General features: G+C 49.5%; 3 protein-coding genes across 3 annotated transcripts; 1 reads left to right on the forward strand and 2 right to left on the reverse strand.

Moving 5' to 3' along the window:
* Window positions 1-2,868: 2,868 nt before the first annotated feature.
* Window positions 2,869-6,185, reverse strand: FIBRA_04580 (uncharacterized protein; the record flags this gene model as incomplete). The annotated part of the gene is made up of 11 exons (XM_012326373.1): window positions 2,869-3,090; window positions 3,147-3,512; window positions 3,574-3,786; window positions 3,855-4,413; window positions 4,625-4,802; window positions 4,857-4,941; window positions 5,307-5,363; window positions 5,419-5,553; window positions 5,621-5,759; window positions 5,819-5,994; window positions 6,048-6,185. The coding sequence occupies 11 exons, from the start codon at window positions 6,183-6,185 to the stop codon at window positions 2,869-2,871; spliced, it is 2,268 nt and encodes a 755-aa protein (XP_012181763.1).
* A 3,996-nt stretch (window positions 6,186-10,181) lies between these two features.
* On the reverse strand, window positions 10,182-10,817 carry FIBRA_04581 (uncharacterized protein; the record flags this gene model as incomplete). Its single annotated transcript, XM_012326374.1, has 2 exons — window positions 10,182-10,368; window positions 10,411-10,817. 2 exons carry the CDS (start codon window positions 10,815-10,817, stop codon window positions 10,182-10,184), a joined length of 594 nt encoding a protein of 197 aa, XP_012181764.1.
* Window positions 10,818-14,569: 3,752 nt separating this feature from the next.
* On the forward strand, window positions 14,570-16,616 carry FIBRA_04582 (uncharacterized protein; the record flags this gene model as incomplete). The annotated part of the gene is made up of 10 exons (XM_012326375.1): window positions 14,570-14,649; window positions 14,702-14,986; window positions 15,055-15,145; window positions 15,199-15,301; window positions 15,568-15,772; window positions 15,826-15,908; window positions 15,975-16,004; window positions 16,064-16,191; window positions 16,246-16,260; window positions 16,317-16,616. 10 exons carry the CDS (start codon window positions 14,570-14,572, stop codon window positions 16,614-16,616), a joined length of 1,320 nt encoding a protein of 439 aa, XP_012181765.1.

The following is a 16,616-nucleotide window of genomic DNA, read 5'->3' on the forward strand; positions in this document are numbered from 1 at the left end:
CAATACTTCATCATTCCATTGTGAATCAAATCAACGTGAGTGACGTACACTAGAGCGATGAGCTATTGGCTCCTGTGTAGCAATGTTCGTGTAGACCGGCACCGGGGGGTTCGGGTTGTTCTACAGCCAGGAACTAGGAATTGCGCCGGAATGGAGATTTGAGATTGTGGCGCCCGGGGTGTCTAACATGCGCGCTGGATTCTAACTAGTGTCCTCAACATCACAAGAATGGGCGCAGCATGGAGCGCGATGATGAGCTATACTAGATGGAGTTCGGCTGAAGATATATGCCATCAATGTCATTGAATAAAGCGCCGCGCATTTCGAGGATGTACGGGCCTGGTAGACTACACGATTCCGAAGTACTCGGACGTTAGAGTGTTATCGGAGTGTAAGCCAAGGCGTAAGTGCGTACCAGTGCTTCAGCGTCCGGACGAGCTGAGACGAGGAGGCAAGACAGTCGTGCGAGCCGACACCGTTGGACAGTGGACCGCTGGCAGCACACATGTATGCGTAGTTTTAACTTTAGTGTTTGGCCCTGGCATGACGTGACTGAGCCTGTCAGACCTGCTCAAGCGTCCTGCACATCAGAGGCCTGGCGAAAAAGGTACGTACCATGTTAGGCCTTACTTCTAAATAACAAGCGTGCGTGGAGATGCTACTCTGGAGGAACGCGTCGCCGAAGTAGTAGCTGAGAATGTCTAAAGCTGCTCTGCATAACGACAAGGGAGTCGGGACAACGCAGGATGCAGGCTCAAGTGCAGCCGACTGAGAATGCTGCAAGGCCAGGTCGGACTGGCAAACGATCCGGGCCAGATCGAGTCCGTTCGGTTCTCTCCAAAGAGCTCTCACGCAAGCTGGCGCGTCGTTCCTGGATTCCGGATCTCGGATGAGGCTACGGAAGACAGCCAGTCCACACCAACGAAGATGATATTCCCCTCTACAGCGACCACGTTGACGGAGGCGGTGAGTCCGAATGTCAGTGCTGGTGAGTGTTTGAGTTTGCTATGAAAAAGTGATGGTGGGTATTGCTCACTCCCACACGGAGATAGGCTATGTATGCGCGAGCAACTTGAGGATCATCGTGGTCTTTCGTAGTCTATGCATTGCACACGTCGGCATTTGCTTTGAAACGTGATTGACTCATAATTAGGGCTTCCTATGGTCCTATTGGGCATCTGGTCGTCGCTGGAGCGCGTCGACGTCTAGTCGTTGACCTGGAGCTGAACGCGCGGTGAGGCTCAAATTGCACAGGTATGCCTTCTCTCGGCACGCAAATAGGTACAGACGGGTTGACAGGAGCACGTGCGGGATATGAGCCTGAAGAAGTCCGGGTACGTCGTCGACATCACTGTTCGCGAGATCACTGGTTAGTATAACTGTCGTCGTGCGACGGGGGAGACCCGCTCTAGCAATGAGCTTGTAGTCTGCCAGCACTCTTCCCGATGAGACTCCATAAGTTCGGCGTGAGAGCTGCGGGTTTTTCTTTCTCCGAAACACCGCCGCTGGCCACATATGCATACAGTAAGCGTGGTGACTCGACCGACGTGACGGATGCAATGCTTCCAATAAACCAGGTGGGCACACGTCCATTAACTTATAGGTCCAGTGTTACTCAATGAGTCCGGTTTTAGTGTCATTTCAGGCACGCAGGCCATTTTCGCGCGTCTGGAATAGGCACTTACGACGATCACCCCGGGTAGTATGCAATAGCAGCCGTGTCGACAGGTCCATGCCTCGTCAGACGCAGCGTGTCAGCATATCAGGGCCAAGTGCAAGAGGGTGCTGTGCGATCATTACTTTCAGCGCACAACCGTGTTCAACGTTGCATACAAATTATATTGGACGAAATACGGAACGACGTGCCTCTGTCGGCAACGAACCGGACACCCACCGCACACGCCGACCAGGCAGAGGCGGCCTGGTGTGCCAAGTATACGCACTCAATGGGTTTTTGACAAAGCTTCCTGACGTCAAGGCTGAATACGGAACTGGCAGAGGAGACGCGCTGGTAGTAGCCATTCATGAACCCTCAGGTGCTTGCTTCACAAATTCAACTCCGGTGATTGGCTCCTTCGAACAATTATCTTGACAAGCTCTTCAGTCAGTTGTGTCCCCCCACTCTTGAGTAGTTTCGTAGACAAGGTGTATCTGTGGCTTCCGGGAGCAAGCAAAGGAAATCAGGATCCCACTTTATGCCGTCGTCACCATCGGACATTGCTCTCGATTCTACTTGTTGAAAACCGAGCCTCTACCTGGCTAGTGGACTTTCGGGACTGGCGGAGGCTGCTACAAATTCAAGCAAGACGAAGGTGGGGTTGTGTTTCTCCTCGATCGACTAATTGAGTTAACGTTAACCTCTTAATTTTGTGTTCCTGTTGAAATGTGTATAACGTGTGAGGGAGGGAGCCATATGTAAATAAGGGTTGAGTTACTTTGTCTTACATGTTTGGACGCGAATGCAGAACTCTCGCGATGAGACACTTGTTTACCCCATTCATGACCAAGAAAGAATGATCAACTCATCGTACCATCAGCACGGTACGGTCTAAAATCGCTCCTCCTGGGGCTTATGGCAATGTCGCACATTTCGCTGTCGAGCCGCGTGCACAGTGAGCTTGCTTCAAAAACAATACTCTATTAACTTTGTTGACAGCTTTTGGCTCAGAAAGAAATTGACGCGATATATTGGACGTCAAAAGAGCAGTGGTATCTCAATCTCCTTGTCCCAGCCTAATACGGAATAGAGATTCAGCAACACAGACCAATGCCTTGACTTCGAATTCAGATAACAGAGCATACAAAATACATGCGGTGGCGATTACATAAATACATAAATACATGGCGAAGGGCAACGAATGCGTACAATTATACACCATCTGGATCATAACATTCGTTCCAAGCCTCCCCATGTGTGAATTGACTCAGATCCAGCTGCAGCATATTATTGAGGAACACTGAAATGTTTCCCGGTGCAGGTATCCGTGACCGGTCTACGAGCTGGATTGGGACCCAGAGCAGAAGCTGACCCTTAGGACCAACAACCCAGCCCTCCTCATCAGGTATGAGGGAAGACGGCGGAGAACCTCCCTAAATGGAGTTGGAATTGGTAAAGCGGGAGGCACAGACAGGCTATGATCCCAGACTCTAATCGTCATGTCATCTGACCCGGACACGATTCGCTGCTCGTCGGGCGAGATTGCAACAGACGTAACCCATGCCGTGTGGCCTTCAAGAGGCGAGCCCACTTGCCGCCCCGAACCTACGTCCCATATTCTGACGGTGTTATCACCCGAACTGGACACGATTTGCTGCCCGTCATGCGAGATTGCGGCAGATCTGACGGACTGTGTGTGGCCTCTGAGAGGCAAGCCCAGCTGCCGACCCGTGTTAGCGTCCCACACTCGAATGGTCTTGTCAGCTGAACCGGACACGATTATCTGCCCGTCGTGCGAGATTGCAACGGATCTGACCCAGTGAATGTGCCCTTGAAGAGGTGGACCAGCTGCTGCCTTGTGTCCACATCCCACACTCGGATGGTTTTGTCAGCCGAACTGGACACAATGCGCCTACCGTCGTGCGAGATTGCGACAGATTAAATCCAGTGCATGTGACCTCTGAGAAGCGAAAAAATTCGCCACTCCAGCCCTCGTCTATCAGAAAATCGTAGAATGATGCATGTAATGGTCGAATGGGAGTTTTGTTATCTGTGATGCCGGTGAGAACCGCGCCCAGGGAGTCTATGACCAACTCCACATCCACGCTATCCGTTAATGAAATGCGCCGCTGCATAGCAGCCAAAGATGTCGTTGAGATTGGTTCCAGTAATGCCAGAACTTGTCTTGTCCCATCACGGCACGAAACGCAAGGACATTCATACGCTCGTCTTCCTGCATAGCCTTCGTCAAAATGAGCTTGTACATATCATCCAACAGGTTTTGTGTTCCAGATATTCCTGCGGTCACCGCATTGTAGCGAATTCTGGGATTAGACCCTATTAATGCTCTACCGGTAATGTATTCACAGGAGAGGCGAGCCCATTCGAAAACACCGTTTGACTTTCGCGCTAACGCCACGTAGTCTTCCGCCTGAAAGATGCGCAGATCTCCCAGCTTCGCGGCGATACACTGCTCCATATCATGTCTGGTTAGTTCTGGTGGAACACTATCCAAGGAGAAGTGTTGAACGCTTTGTCGGCGAAGTCCATCGCGAATGTCAGGAAGTGGGCGGGATGTGATGAGTATACGAATATTGGGCGGCAGCTCAGCGGCAGAGGATAATAACTGAAGTAACAGTTCACGGGTATCCTCTGCGCCACTTTCATCAAGCGCGTCAAGAACGACCAATACGGGTGCGTAGGTTGTTTTGCACGCTTCTTTGATCGGTTCCATGATCAATTTCGTCCACTGTTGTCTGAAGTTTGTATTATCTCAGCTCAACATCTTCATGAAGCGTACGCGCCAATGTCCGGCGGACGAGCGGGTTATGAATAGCCAGATCTGTTGCGATGGTGTGGAATATTTTGCTGTGGTGGTCCCCGTATCGCGTGAAAGCAAAGCAGAAACAAGATCCGAGACTGCCGCGTTCGTCCGACCAGCAGGCTATCGTGTGTGCGATCGCTGACTTGCCCGTCCCAGCCATCCCGGACAACCAGAAGACTTTCTTCGCTTCCTCCTGCGTGGCCATAACCCAGTCTTGCATCATGGAGAGGACTTCCCGTCGACTACCTGGGTGACATTGCTTTAATATGTTCACCCCGACCCCAGTTGCATATTCTAGGCCGTACAGGTCAATATCCAAGACTATGAAATAAAAGCTGTCAAACATGGCTCAAGGGAGCAATAGATCTCATATACCTGTCCTGTAAATAGGAGACGGCATGGTAATAAAGGAATGAGCCCGGATTTGCTGTATCAGACCGCGGAGAGCATCTTGGAAGCACTGAGTGGCCATGTGAGTTTCACATTCAATGTCCTTGCCCATTCTAGTCCCTGTGCAACAAAATTTGATTATTCAAATTAAGTGATGAAATTGATTATCAGATAAACTCACAAAACGTCTTTAACTCGGAATAATATGTGATGAAATCGACACATTCTAGCAATTGTCGCGCCAGCATATCTATGACCACTTTCGTGTCGGCAGAGGGACTACAGACAACTTCTTTATCGGCTGCCAATTCACTGTAAATATTTACTATGAATTTGACTGTATCAAACAGCTCATGATGCCGATGAATGTGACCAAGAGTCATCTTTTTCGTTATGCATATTGATTCGAATGTAGAAAGGAAATGAATGGCTTACCTTGGATGCACACTTGAAGATCTCGAAGGCTGGCCTCATGGACGCATGTACTTGACCCTTTATCAAAACGAGACTCAGCAGTAACGTATGATTAGTATATAGGTGATCGTACCTCTATATATGCGTCATTCGCGCAGTTGAAGTCCACCAATGGCTGGAGTGATGATGCTGGAAACGTTGGAGGACTTACAGTCGACTCAAATGAATGGTTTCCATCACTCGCATCAGGATCAATGTGCCGCATGATCTGTCAGAAAGCGTGAACCATGTGAGCGCGGAACACATGGAGGGTCGTGCCTGCCAAATGCTTCGACGATCCACAGACCAGCATTGAAGCTCAATCTAGTTTCAAGATTGTCAACTGCGCTGCGCAGATACGATGGGGGCGTATATCTCACTGGAGTCTCATCTGATTTATCGACGAGATGCCAACAAAGCTCTCCACGTCGGATGCTGATTGAGACATGAGGTGTCAATGTTTACTAGTGGCTGGGATAATACTTGCAACGTACAAGTAAGCATCTGGTCCAGATTTCTCCTCTTCCGCTTTCTCGGTGAACCACCAGTATTCCCTATCGGACCCGTGCACATGTGTTTCAATCTTAGATGAAGGTGGAATAGATGCGATGTAATTGAACTCCATGTTTTTGATTTGATGGCGATTGTCAGTGCTAGGCACGAGTCTCCACTACATAGTAGTTCAGTATGGACACATCATGAACTAACTGACGAGTACCGCACCAGCTCTGTTTGAGAAAGTTCTGATAAGTTCGGAACGACGCATATCAATGGTTCGGCGTCGTTGTTGTTGCGCATCTTTATTCTATTGCGATAGCGAGCGTTCGTGATCGTGAACACGCCGGATAACTTGGTTTCCATTGGGCGCAGTAACCTGTTCATTGTCAGTACATTACCCTTACACAAAAGCAGTGCATCTAACTCGCATGACGACATAAAAAGTGGTACAAGTGGGATGTGAAATGCATGATGGAGGAGAACAGGGAAAGGAGAGCTGTCAAAAAGCGACAAATGCTGATAACGGGCCATTTGACGCTGTCATAGTGTTTCTGCGCTTCATGATTGACTCCAGCATAGTGGCCGGAGGAACTAGTATAGAATGATTGCCAACAGATACCGCTACCCACTCGAGTGTGAGGATAACGTATTTGACATTTGCAATAATCCGACTCGCTCAGGATGAGCCAGGATGGCGTGGTTCAAGTGGCAACTGCGAGCTACAATCATAGCAGAAGTGTTAAATTTCATATGTTGATCCTAATAGAGCATGTCGACAGGTGGCCATTTCATTGAAAGAATCTCGAATTCAACCCCAGGAATGATGCCGTGTGACTGATACACAGTATTTCCGGACTAGTTGCTCTTGCGGATAATGAGATGTCGCTCTGTCCGTCCATGACCGACTCAGGCTTGAAGTGGTCGCCGGCGATGATTGGTTTATACAATTTGTATCAATTTCTCCAGCAGCGCGGCCACGTGGACACAAGTGGCCACTGCGTGAGTCGCTCAATCTCTCATCATGGTGTTATGCGATCATAAACTCTGCAACTCTCTTTTTCTCAGTTGGACTATCCTTCACACACTATAGTTCAACCTCTAACATGCCCTCCAGGCCGTTTTGCACCGAAATTATGAATAGTTGACGTCCATCTACTAGGTTCTAGTCGGTTTAACTCACGTACAGCACACGCTGCATAACCCTTTCCGTCTCGTTGCAATCCAGCATGCTATCGGTTTTCTAATTTTAATCCTACCAGATCGGACGGAAGCAGCACCCCTTCAAAACCCTGTCCAAAGTATCAAAGTTCTGGCTGTTCCTGAGATAGGGGACACCGTGTGTCCAGCTGACTAGTAATACCCCATGATCTGCAACGAATTTGTGCCAGGCGCAGAGCGTCCTATGAGACAATCCATGTGTCGTTGCTGACCTTCCATGCTAGCAGTGTACCGACAAGCTGCAGAAACTTTGCCTTACCTGTACGTCTCCATTCAGGAGATCTTCACATAGATAGCAAGGGAAGTAAATATATTCAGAGCCCGACTGCATCAGATCGTGGTGGCTGGAAACACGCGAAACAGTCAGTGGGCTCGGTTTCACGTTAGGAGCTGAAATAATAGCACAATCCTGACTTCACCATATTCAAAATTGACGTTGTACCTCAGCCAACCCCATGCCGGTGAGTTAACAAATGTATTTTATTTTCACAACCAGCTTTCCAAACCAAAACTGCCATCATTCTCGACAACGTACGATTTTGAATCCACAGCTTATGACCATCGGCCATCCTTAATTCAGGTTCGGTCCTTTGGTCCGCTCTTTTCCTTGACTGATGAGCTTTTATGGTACCGCATCCACATTGTTATAGATAACGTGCACCATGCGAAACGGCGTAGAGCGCTACGATGGTCCACATACGAAGGTCTGTCGACTATGTTTGTCAGGTAGCTTTCGTACGTCCGCGCTCTGCCGATTTTCGCCACAACCCCACGGCTGACGTGTTCTCGGACGCCTTTTATATGTCGAGAACTCAGTCGCACAGTATTCGAATCTCTTCACCTTCATTCTACTCGCCGCCTCACGTAAGATGTGCTACTATCTCGTTGAATACGTGGAGTACAGCGGCTGCATTCACCAATATCCTATACGAAGGCACCATGCAAGTCCAAATTTCTGTCCGGAGACACCCGCTCATTTTCCCTAGGTGGACTGCAGTAAACCGAATTTTAGATTGAGTAAGTTCCACAAACCTATTCCACACGCTTGCGGAAGTGAGTGTACCGACACGTAGGTTTTCCATTTTTCCCGTATTGCCCGTCGTTGTGACATAGGTGTATAGAATGATGCCAGAGCAAGCTCTCGTGTTGGACGTGAATCGAGGAGAATGCCCACCCTGTCAAGGGCAAGAAGCCCCTAAATTTTATGTTGGAGATGGTGACAGCGAAGTAGATTCTGAATAAATTGAAGGCATGAAGACTTACACGACCACTTTCCTGGGGAAAAACATACCTGCAGTGGATTTCGATTGGCTCAAACTTTTTACCAATGGCGACTATGGGGCGAAAGACGCGACTGAGAAGGGATGTGGCATATATGATGCTATCTTTAGTGGCAAACGGCGCAGAATACACAACTCTTACGAGCAAACTACCTGTTCAAACATTCAAGGCCGGTCGGAACGGCAGCAATATACGTCAGTTAATTACAATAATTATGATAACTCTAAGACGGGAAGATACCGCATCGTTGAGAAGACATGCGAGCCTTGCGATCCAAGAGAGATGATTCACCATACGAAGGTACAGCAGTTTCTGACACAGTAATTGCCTGAGGTGGTATCTCTGGATTTTGGATGTCAATAAGGGTCACCGGATGGTATCCTCACAGTAAACCATTCGCAGATACGAAAAGGATGGTTACCGTCTAGCGGCTGCAGTGCTTACGGCAAGAAAAATACCAGCCCTATCTTTCCACGGTCTATGTCATCCACGTTGGCTCTGGAGCATATCCGACTAACCTTATTCTGGCGTGCGCATGTCTATCCACATGCCGCTGGGACTACTGGTTACAAGAGACATGAGATATTACTATGTGTCTCTGTCAGTGCACGCTGTCATGAGACGGCACCAAATCGACTTCGCCGACCTTCTGGATAGCACACGTGTTCCCGGTGAGGCCTTCCAAGTACCTCAAAAAGCCGATTTAGGTCGAAAGGAAAAATGCCTGACCAAATTTGACTGATCTGCATACGAACTAATGTGATAATAGCGTTGGAAGGTCGCTGTCATTAGAGTTCATCTTGAACATTCTTTCAAATATAAGTTATTTGTGTAGCCGGCGAAGACGATAGCCACTTTCCATACTATGATCTTACTGTATTGTGAGCCATTGGCACGAGACTGTGATTTCTAGATTCTGAGACCCGGGACGCTCAGATATAAGTAGGAATGAACATGTCACAACACAAGTCACATACAACAGATGAAAGAAAAGAACATCCTTCATTCACGATTCGTCTCCATTTCAATGCCCTCGACTGGGAGAATTTTGGATCCTAGACTCTTACATACCGTGTTCCGCCGCGATCTCTCTTCCTGCATCCAACGATTGGCTCGCGATTCGGCTCAGCAAACATGATAATGATGCTGAAAGAGCCTTGAGAGTTCACAGATGTAGCACGCTCTTGTTGCGTTATGTACCGACGTGGAATATTGTGATTCCAAATTCGCGAAAAGCAAACATACACGTGCAGATGGTTGAACGAATACGTTGTAGTCTGAGAGGGCGCAGTAGCATTAGCGTCTCGTATCGCGCTGAGCAAGACAGCGAGACTAATGAGTTGACGCAGAAGAGAGTGAAATCACAAAGCCGGGACCAGCTCGGCTCCTCGAGAAACCTTATCGCACCGAGCGCCCGGTCAATGGCCGAGATTTGCAGTGTGCGCCTCCGGGCCCTGGGATATGGCGAGTCGGTTCCGCTACACACAGCCACCGGTTAAAATTCTGCCGATTTGGTTGAAGTCCAGTCCATTCAACTACAGTCGTTATTGTATACACGCAAATACAAGTGGATGACCCCAAGGTCACACAAGCTAGGATAGGCGACCCGAGTCCTCCGGTCAGCGAGCATCTGCAGACACAACGTGAAGTTCTTCCAGAGGTTTCCGGATCTCAAACATCGACAAATCGTGCGAGTCTGTGATACAAGTAATTGCACCCTACTAAGCGTGCCTCGCAGTCGGCAAGTGCGTCGGCGATGCCAGGGCGCGCTCAGGCTCGTACAGTGGAGGCAGGTCCCCGACATCCACACACAAAATGCACTTCCTGATGTTGTGCGGTAGCGCCTTGAGCTGGTGCGTGCTAGCGCGTCGGCACAGAGAACACCTGGTCGAGCTTCTCGAGTGACAGCGCCTTCGTCACGGGCACGAACAGCAGGATCGCCACGAAATACATATGTTCCACGCGGCGTACCCCCGAAAGCACCCTTTGAATGCACCGAACAGGCGCGGAGGCGCGGGAAGGTGAACGCGACGAGGTTGCTGTGGGTCTGTCAGTCAAAATTCAGCGCACAGAACGGACGAGAACTTACAATAACCAGAGCATGGTGGTCGAGAATGACATGCCGACGTCGCGCACGTACAGCGGGTATGCCTCCGCAGAATACGCGAATGGCACGGAGCCCTCGCCGGGGGAATACGCCATGGTGTATAGGTAGATGCCGACCGCAACGACCGCAACCTGTGTCTTACCCTTGGGAATATAGAACGAGAAGCCAGTCATGAGCAGGAAAATTTCCATGAGCGGGAACGTCGTTAGTAACAGACTGTGGCGACCAAAGGTGTCGATCGTCCACACCGCGGGGAAGGCGAATAGCCGGTTCAGCATACCGAAGCCCCAGGAGGCGAGCGGCGCCTGGTAGTTGCTGAAGCCCGCATCAAAGATATTGGACGAGTAGTACGCGATCACGTTTACGCTGCAGAATTGCTGCATGAACATGGCAATAAACGACGCGAGCATCGCCCGGCGGTTGCGGGAGACGATGAAAGGCTCCTTGAAGCGGTTACGGCCGCTGTATATCTCAGTCTCGGCTCGAGGAGGACGTAGATGTCTGTGAATTTATCAAGATGGGCGCTATCAACACAGAGAAGACCGGATATACGATAGAGGTCATAGGCGGCTTCGATATGGCAAGCGGAGAAGAGAGTCGTGTGCTTGGTCGTAGCGACTCTTATATATGAGCTAACGAGGAAACTCAAGGCAGAGGTGCACCTGGAACATGATAATGAGCTCAGGGAGATGTACCATTTGGAGGGAGGCCGCACAGAGGGACAGCCGGACAGCACTCAGTAGGGCTGGGGTCTAGTACCGTCAGTGGGGATGTGCAGGGGTGATTAAAGGGCACTGAAGGGACGAGGGTATATAGAAATACATCGCGTGCAAGTTCTGGTGAAGCCCGCGCGCCCGGCACAGGGTGCGCCCGGAATCGCAGTGCAATTGAGAGAATAAGCAACGGGTCAGCTCCGTGTGAAGAAGGCATACGGTTTGGTGGCGCGGCACGACGATTTGCCTGGATGACAACAACCTGTGCGCAGGGCATAAGACTCTCCCACCGCATATAATGCTACGCACATGTGCATGATGTTGGGTATGATGCGGCGTCACTCCGTGCGCGACAGTCGATGCGGGGATCATCGTCGTCGTGCGCATCAGTGCTTGCCGTGATGGGAAAGCGTATTAGGAGGCAGTGCAATGTGCATCGAGTGGATGGTGGAGGGCGGGGGCCACTGTGTGCCAGGCGGTGCGCTTCACGGCCGCTGTTGGGCAGCGAGCCCCAAGCTCCCCCGGATGCGGGGAAGTCTTGGTGCGTCCACGTCTGTTGTTTTCTGACCTGGCTATGGGGATGCTGGAGCTGCCCTGCCAGATCACGCACCCGGCTAGGCGGCACCCTGTGCAGATCCCACCAACAAGGCGGGCGGCGTGCAATTAGTAGACCATGGGGCGGTGATCGCAGCTGAGATGGCGGCATAGCAAGGCCATCGGAGGAGTTGTTCTGCATTACCATGGTCGATTGATCGACAGGCACGATGGGGGTAAGAAAGCGTAGCGTGCCCAAGATCCCCCAGATGCGGGGGAGTTCTAAGCACGTACTCACGCGCATTGTTGCGCAACATACGATATTATAAAGGCTACAGATAGGTTGGGCGAATGAAGCTCGAAAAACTTGACGACATAAGAGCATTGTTATCAACGTGGTCAATGAGGACAGCGGCACCAAACTGCAGAGGCGAGATGGGGTGCGATAGAAGGCACAGTTGTACATATCGAGGAGGCGATTGGGGGTGATGGCCTTCTGGAGGCAGCAGATAGAGATCAGGTCTCGAGGGCCAGTGAGGAGGGCGGCTGGGTTGGCGTTGTCGAGCTGGCGGGCAATATGAGGCTGCTAGGAGCGTAACTGAAGTCGCGCCTGGGTGCTGCCAGAGCCAGCGATGGTGTTCCAGTCCATGGCAGGACTTTGATGTGTTTGATGATGATCTGGAATGCAAATGAGCCGCTCGTGACATCTTTGAGGTTGCGGATAGCCCGTAAGAGATCAGGGCAGGCAGACAAGCTAGATGAAGAGCACATGCACGGTGGCGCGCATGTAGGTGTGCTTGGAGAACGTCCCCGGGTTGACCGAGCGGGACTCGGAGCGGCTCGAAGACGTCATGGGTCAATGGCAACCGGTGAATGGGTGTGTATATACCCAGACATCCAGGGAGGCATGCTGGAAGCCGTGACAGAGAATGGCGAGTGCAGTGTCCTCTACCGCCAGCATGGGTGCCAGCAGGGCGCACAGACGATACCAAGGCGGCGAGAGCGGAGGCAGGTCTTGTGCATCCAAAATCGCAATAGCGAGTGACCGTTGCGAGTGCGACAGTATCACCGTTGCGGACGATGCACTCGGGGAGAGCGAGGTTGTCGACGACACGAGCGATATCGAAGTGGGAATATATGGCAGACCAGCCAGGCTTTAAGATGTATGGTAAGAATGGCTGGGTGCTGTTGTTGTTTCTGCGAGGAGGCTTCGACGATCACTGTAGATGACGCGGTGGAGCCAAAAGCCGGCAGTAGAACGTCTTGGGAGGCGCAGTGGACAGGTTACCAGAGAAGAGGACGACGCGGGGAATCTGCCAAGAGCCGGACGAGGGGGAGGAATGCGTCCGGGTTGTCCGACAGTGGTACGCGTCTGCGTCCGAATCTATCCCAAACTATCAGGTGCACTGAGAGCGTGGATGCGAGCGGTGAGTACTTGAAGGCTCTACTGTTGTCGTCACTGATGCAAGCACGGTGGGTCACTACGATGGACACATTAGGTTTGAGATTTGGAGGCGCGAACAGTTCCATCTCGTTAGCGTTCATATTTTTGACACTGACGTATGTGCCATAGGATCAAGCATATTCGTCTGACGGGCGTATCTTGCTGTCGAACTTACTGTGTAGCAAAGTCGTCGTAAAGCTATTCTCTTTGATCGTTGTCTGGTTTGCAGAACCTTCTCCATGTGGATAGTGCAAGTGGGCGCGCTATACTGTAAGTATACATGTTATCATATTGCTATCTGTTGCCGCCCGCTTATCTACAGCATACATTGAAAACATCCCTATTGATCTCAGCAATGGATTTCTGTCGCCAACCAGTACTTTCTGCCGTCTGCTCTTTTGCGTGTCTGCAACACGACAACTTTTACGGGTACATGTAATTCTGTCTGTGGTTACAAATTTATCTAATGCGCTTTGTTCGCTTGTTAGATTGATGTCATGCGCTTTGTTCGCTTGATGTGCTGATGGATACTGTAGTAAGCTCCATCGCCCTCTGCCCATGGTTGATTGTAGTGCTTATTTTTAGTACGGGCGAAGCGCTAGTCGATACAGAGCTGTGTTTAAACTACCCCGAACGTTTTCGATTTGGTTGAGTGAGTGCACTTTGACTATTCACTTAATGTCTTCGATGTTGGAGTGCTGCATTTGTAGATCGCAAGTAAGAACACTATGAGATGATGGAAGCCGGGAAGATCCAATCAACAACACGATAGTTCATGGAATAATCATGACAGATGGCCTACGTAGCGACAGATCATGCGCTCACTGCTTCACAGCTTACTGCACTTTGAATCGAAGGATCCAGCATGTGCAGCATTAGGCTGAGACTATTTATGCAGTACTTCTGGAGTGCTTTCGTGTTCACCCCATCTAGCTCCTTCCCATCGTAGCTATGCGCTTGAGCTCTCTCGAATCGAAGGGCTATGGTTCCCCACGATTCAAATGTATTGTCCTTCATGTCCTGTTATGCTTGTTCCACATTGGCTTGCTTGTCGTTTGGGGTCTACATGCGGAACATGCGGCTGTGGTCCCATTGTCGGATAGCAACAAGATATCTGATTATGCTACTGTGAGCATACAGATATGCATGCTGGTGAGTTTTGAGTCTCTGGGAATGAAGATACTAATGCAGATAAATATGTGTCCATCAGCTTTATACTGCGTTATTATTGCTTTTAACTCAGAGACTGGCCGTTAGGCGAATTCTCTGCACTTATCAGCCGCTTACTGCATCTCATGAAGAATGCAGCGCGTGGAATGGATTAGGGTCGGCATCCCTCACTCTTTGGAGACAGCTTCGATCAGTCTCCACAGGACTAGCAACACTGGGAGTCATGATATATCTTTCCTGCTCCACTATTCTGCATACAATTACACCGTCCTTGTTCTCGATGCAGCTTTTCAATGCTAGCGGTCTAATAGTGCCCACAACTGGGGGTATGCCCACATTTTTGGGAAACGTATCTGACTCGTACGTCTTAAAGCTTGACCTACTTTGAATCTAGCTAACATTTGTATATTAGGGCATTACTTGACTACATCAGCATGTATGCTTGGCCATTTGTTTATGAGCTTCTGCCATATATCGCCAGTGCGCATAGCCAGATGACACCAGGACTGTTAAACAACACGCTTTATGATGTTTTGTCGAAGAACGATGCGATCGGAGAAGTTCAAACAAATGCAATGTCGGCTAATGTGACATGTGGATTTCTACCCAATGCAACTATTCGGGCCGTTGAAAATTCACTTGTGAACGCAACAACAACACTCGGCGTCATAGCGAATTTATGGACTGTGGAAGCCGTGTATGACTCGTACAACATATCATTTGAATTCCCGCAGATGTGTATTAAGCATTCTTTATATTTTTTAGTCTTACATGGCTTGACCTAGCGCCTCTAGTGATTAATACCATCATGCAACTGCCGTCGAACTGGGAATTGAGGGGAAGCGCCGCTTCAATGGTTTGCACTTTTTGAGCTTCTTCATCATCATAGCTCTCTGATTTTTATTGTAGAATTGTCCGCAAGGGCGTGACATTCTATTTGTTGTCTCGACCAACGTCTCAGACAGTAATGGAGCTTTCAAAAGCTCAGTCAAATTTCCTTCGGAATATCCTCGTGAGTTTACTGACCTTGGAACAAACATCGGCTACCATTGCGTGCATTTTAGTGTATTCCGACAGAACTCCATTTTATGAAGTCAGCCTTATAGGATGCACCCTGTCATGGTCCCAACAGACAGCGCTCGTTGATGTGCAGACTAATGAGCTTGTCAGCCTGGAACCCAGTGGCACTAAATTGTCTTCAATATGGAATTCGTGGGAACCGACCAAGACATACGGAGATTGTGTAACAGGGTTGTTTAATAATTCAATGATGTTTAGCCTCGCAGATCAACATGTGGATTTGGTATAGCGCGCACTTGTCCAGCGATGATTTGGTTTTGACTAACACCCACGTTTCGTTATCCAAGTGGGCAGCTATGTTCGATACTGCGCCGGAATGGCAGGGTATCGGCATATTCTATGTACAGGAAATATTTACGAATATCTTCGCCAGTGAGCTCAAGTCACCTGATGTTGTTGAGCAGTTTGGTGTTTTTAATGTGTCCTCTACTAGTGTGCCTAACGACAAAATTTCAGGTATCTCATCCAGACATTCAATATGACTCCTGGGGAGCCTTTGCAGACCACACTAACTCTAGACCAGATTGAGAATGGGTTGGGTATGGGAACAACTGTCGCTCATACAGATCCCAGTCTAACTATGAGAATGTTATATGTCGTATTAGCAAACCTGACAGCCTCATTATACTGGGCAGGTACGTCGAGTCTAGGTTCGAGTAGCAATCAATTGTCTTAATGTATTGATCTCGCACAGAGTCCAGTCTTTTGCCGAACATGCGAAGCTTCCAACTGTATCTCTATGAGAATGGGCCTCCGAACAAGACTCTCTTCAGCGTGGAGCGCGGGAGCGTGATCGCTGCTCAATTGGCAGCTCGTTTGAATGTGAGTCGAGGCTTTTTAAGTGGCATACGCTGACAGTCATTTCTTACTGGACAGTTGAACATCTTACCAGTGCGTTCATTAATTCAGCTACAATTCATGCCATGACCTACTGAATAAAATCCAAGATATCAATAGGACTTGCAGCATCTTTAGTGCTGTTAGCCCTATCAATCTCATTGACCCGTGGAAAAAATAACAAAGATATTGCTATACAATCATTCGGTATCCTTGACCTTGCTTGGCTCATTTCAGAAAAGTACGAACTGCGAGAGATCGTCGGACGTGTGGAGGACCCAACAATAGAGAACCTGCGAGCTGCAGGCATGACGCCCATTACCATTGTCAGAAGGAAGACGTACGAAGCAAGTGTATACATGGGCTTAGACTCGGATCGAAACGATTCATCCACCATTATTATTGTTTGA

The sequence above is a fragment of the Fibroporia radiculosa genome (genome assembly GCF_000313525.1).
Source record: "Fibroporia radiculosa TFFH 294 genomic supercontigs, scaffold3198, whole genome shotgun sequence".
NCBI lineage: Eukaryota > Fungi > Basidiomycota > Agaricomycetes > Polyporales > Fibroporiaceae > Fibroporia > Fibroporia radiculosa.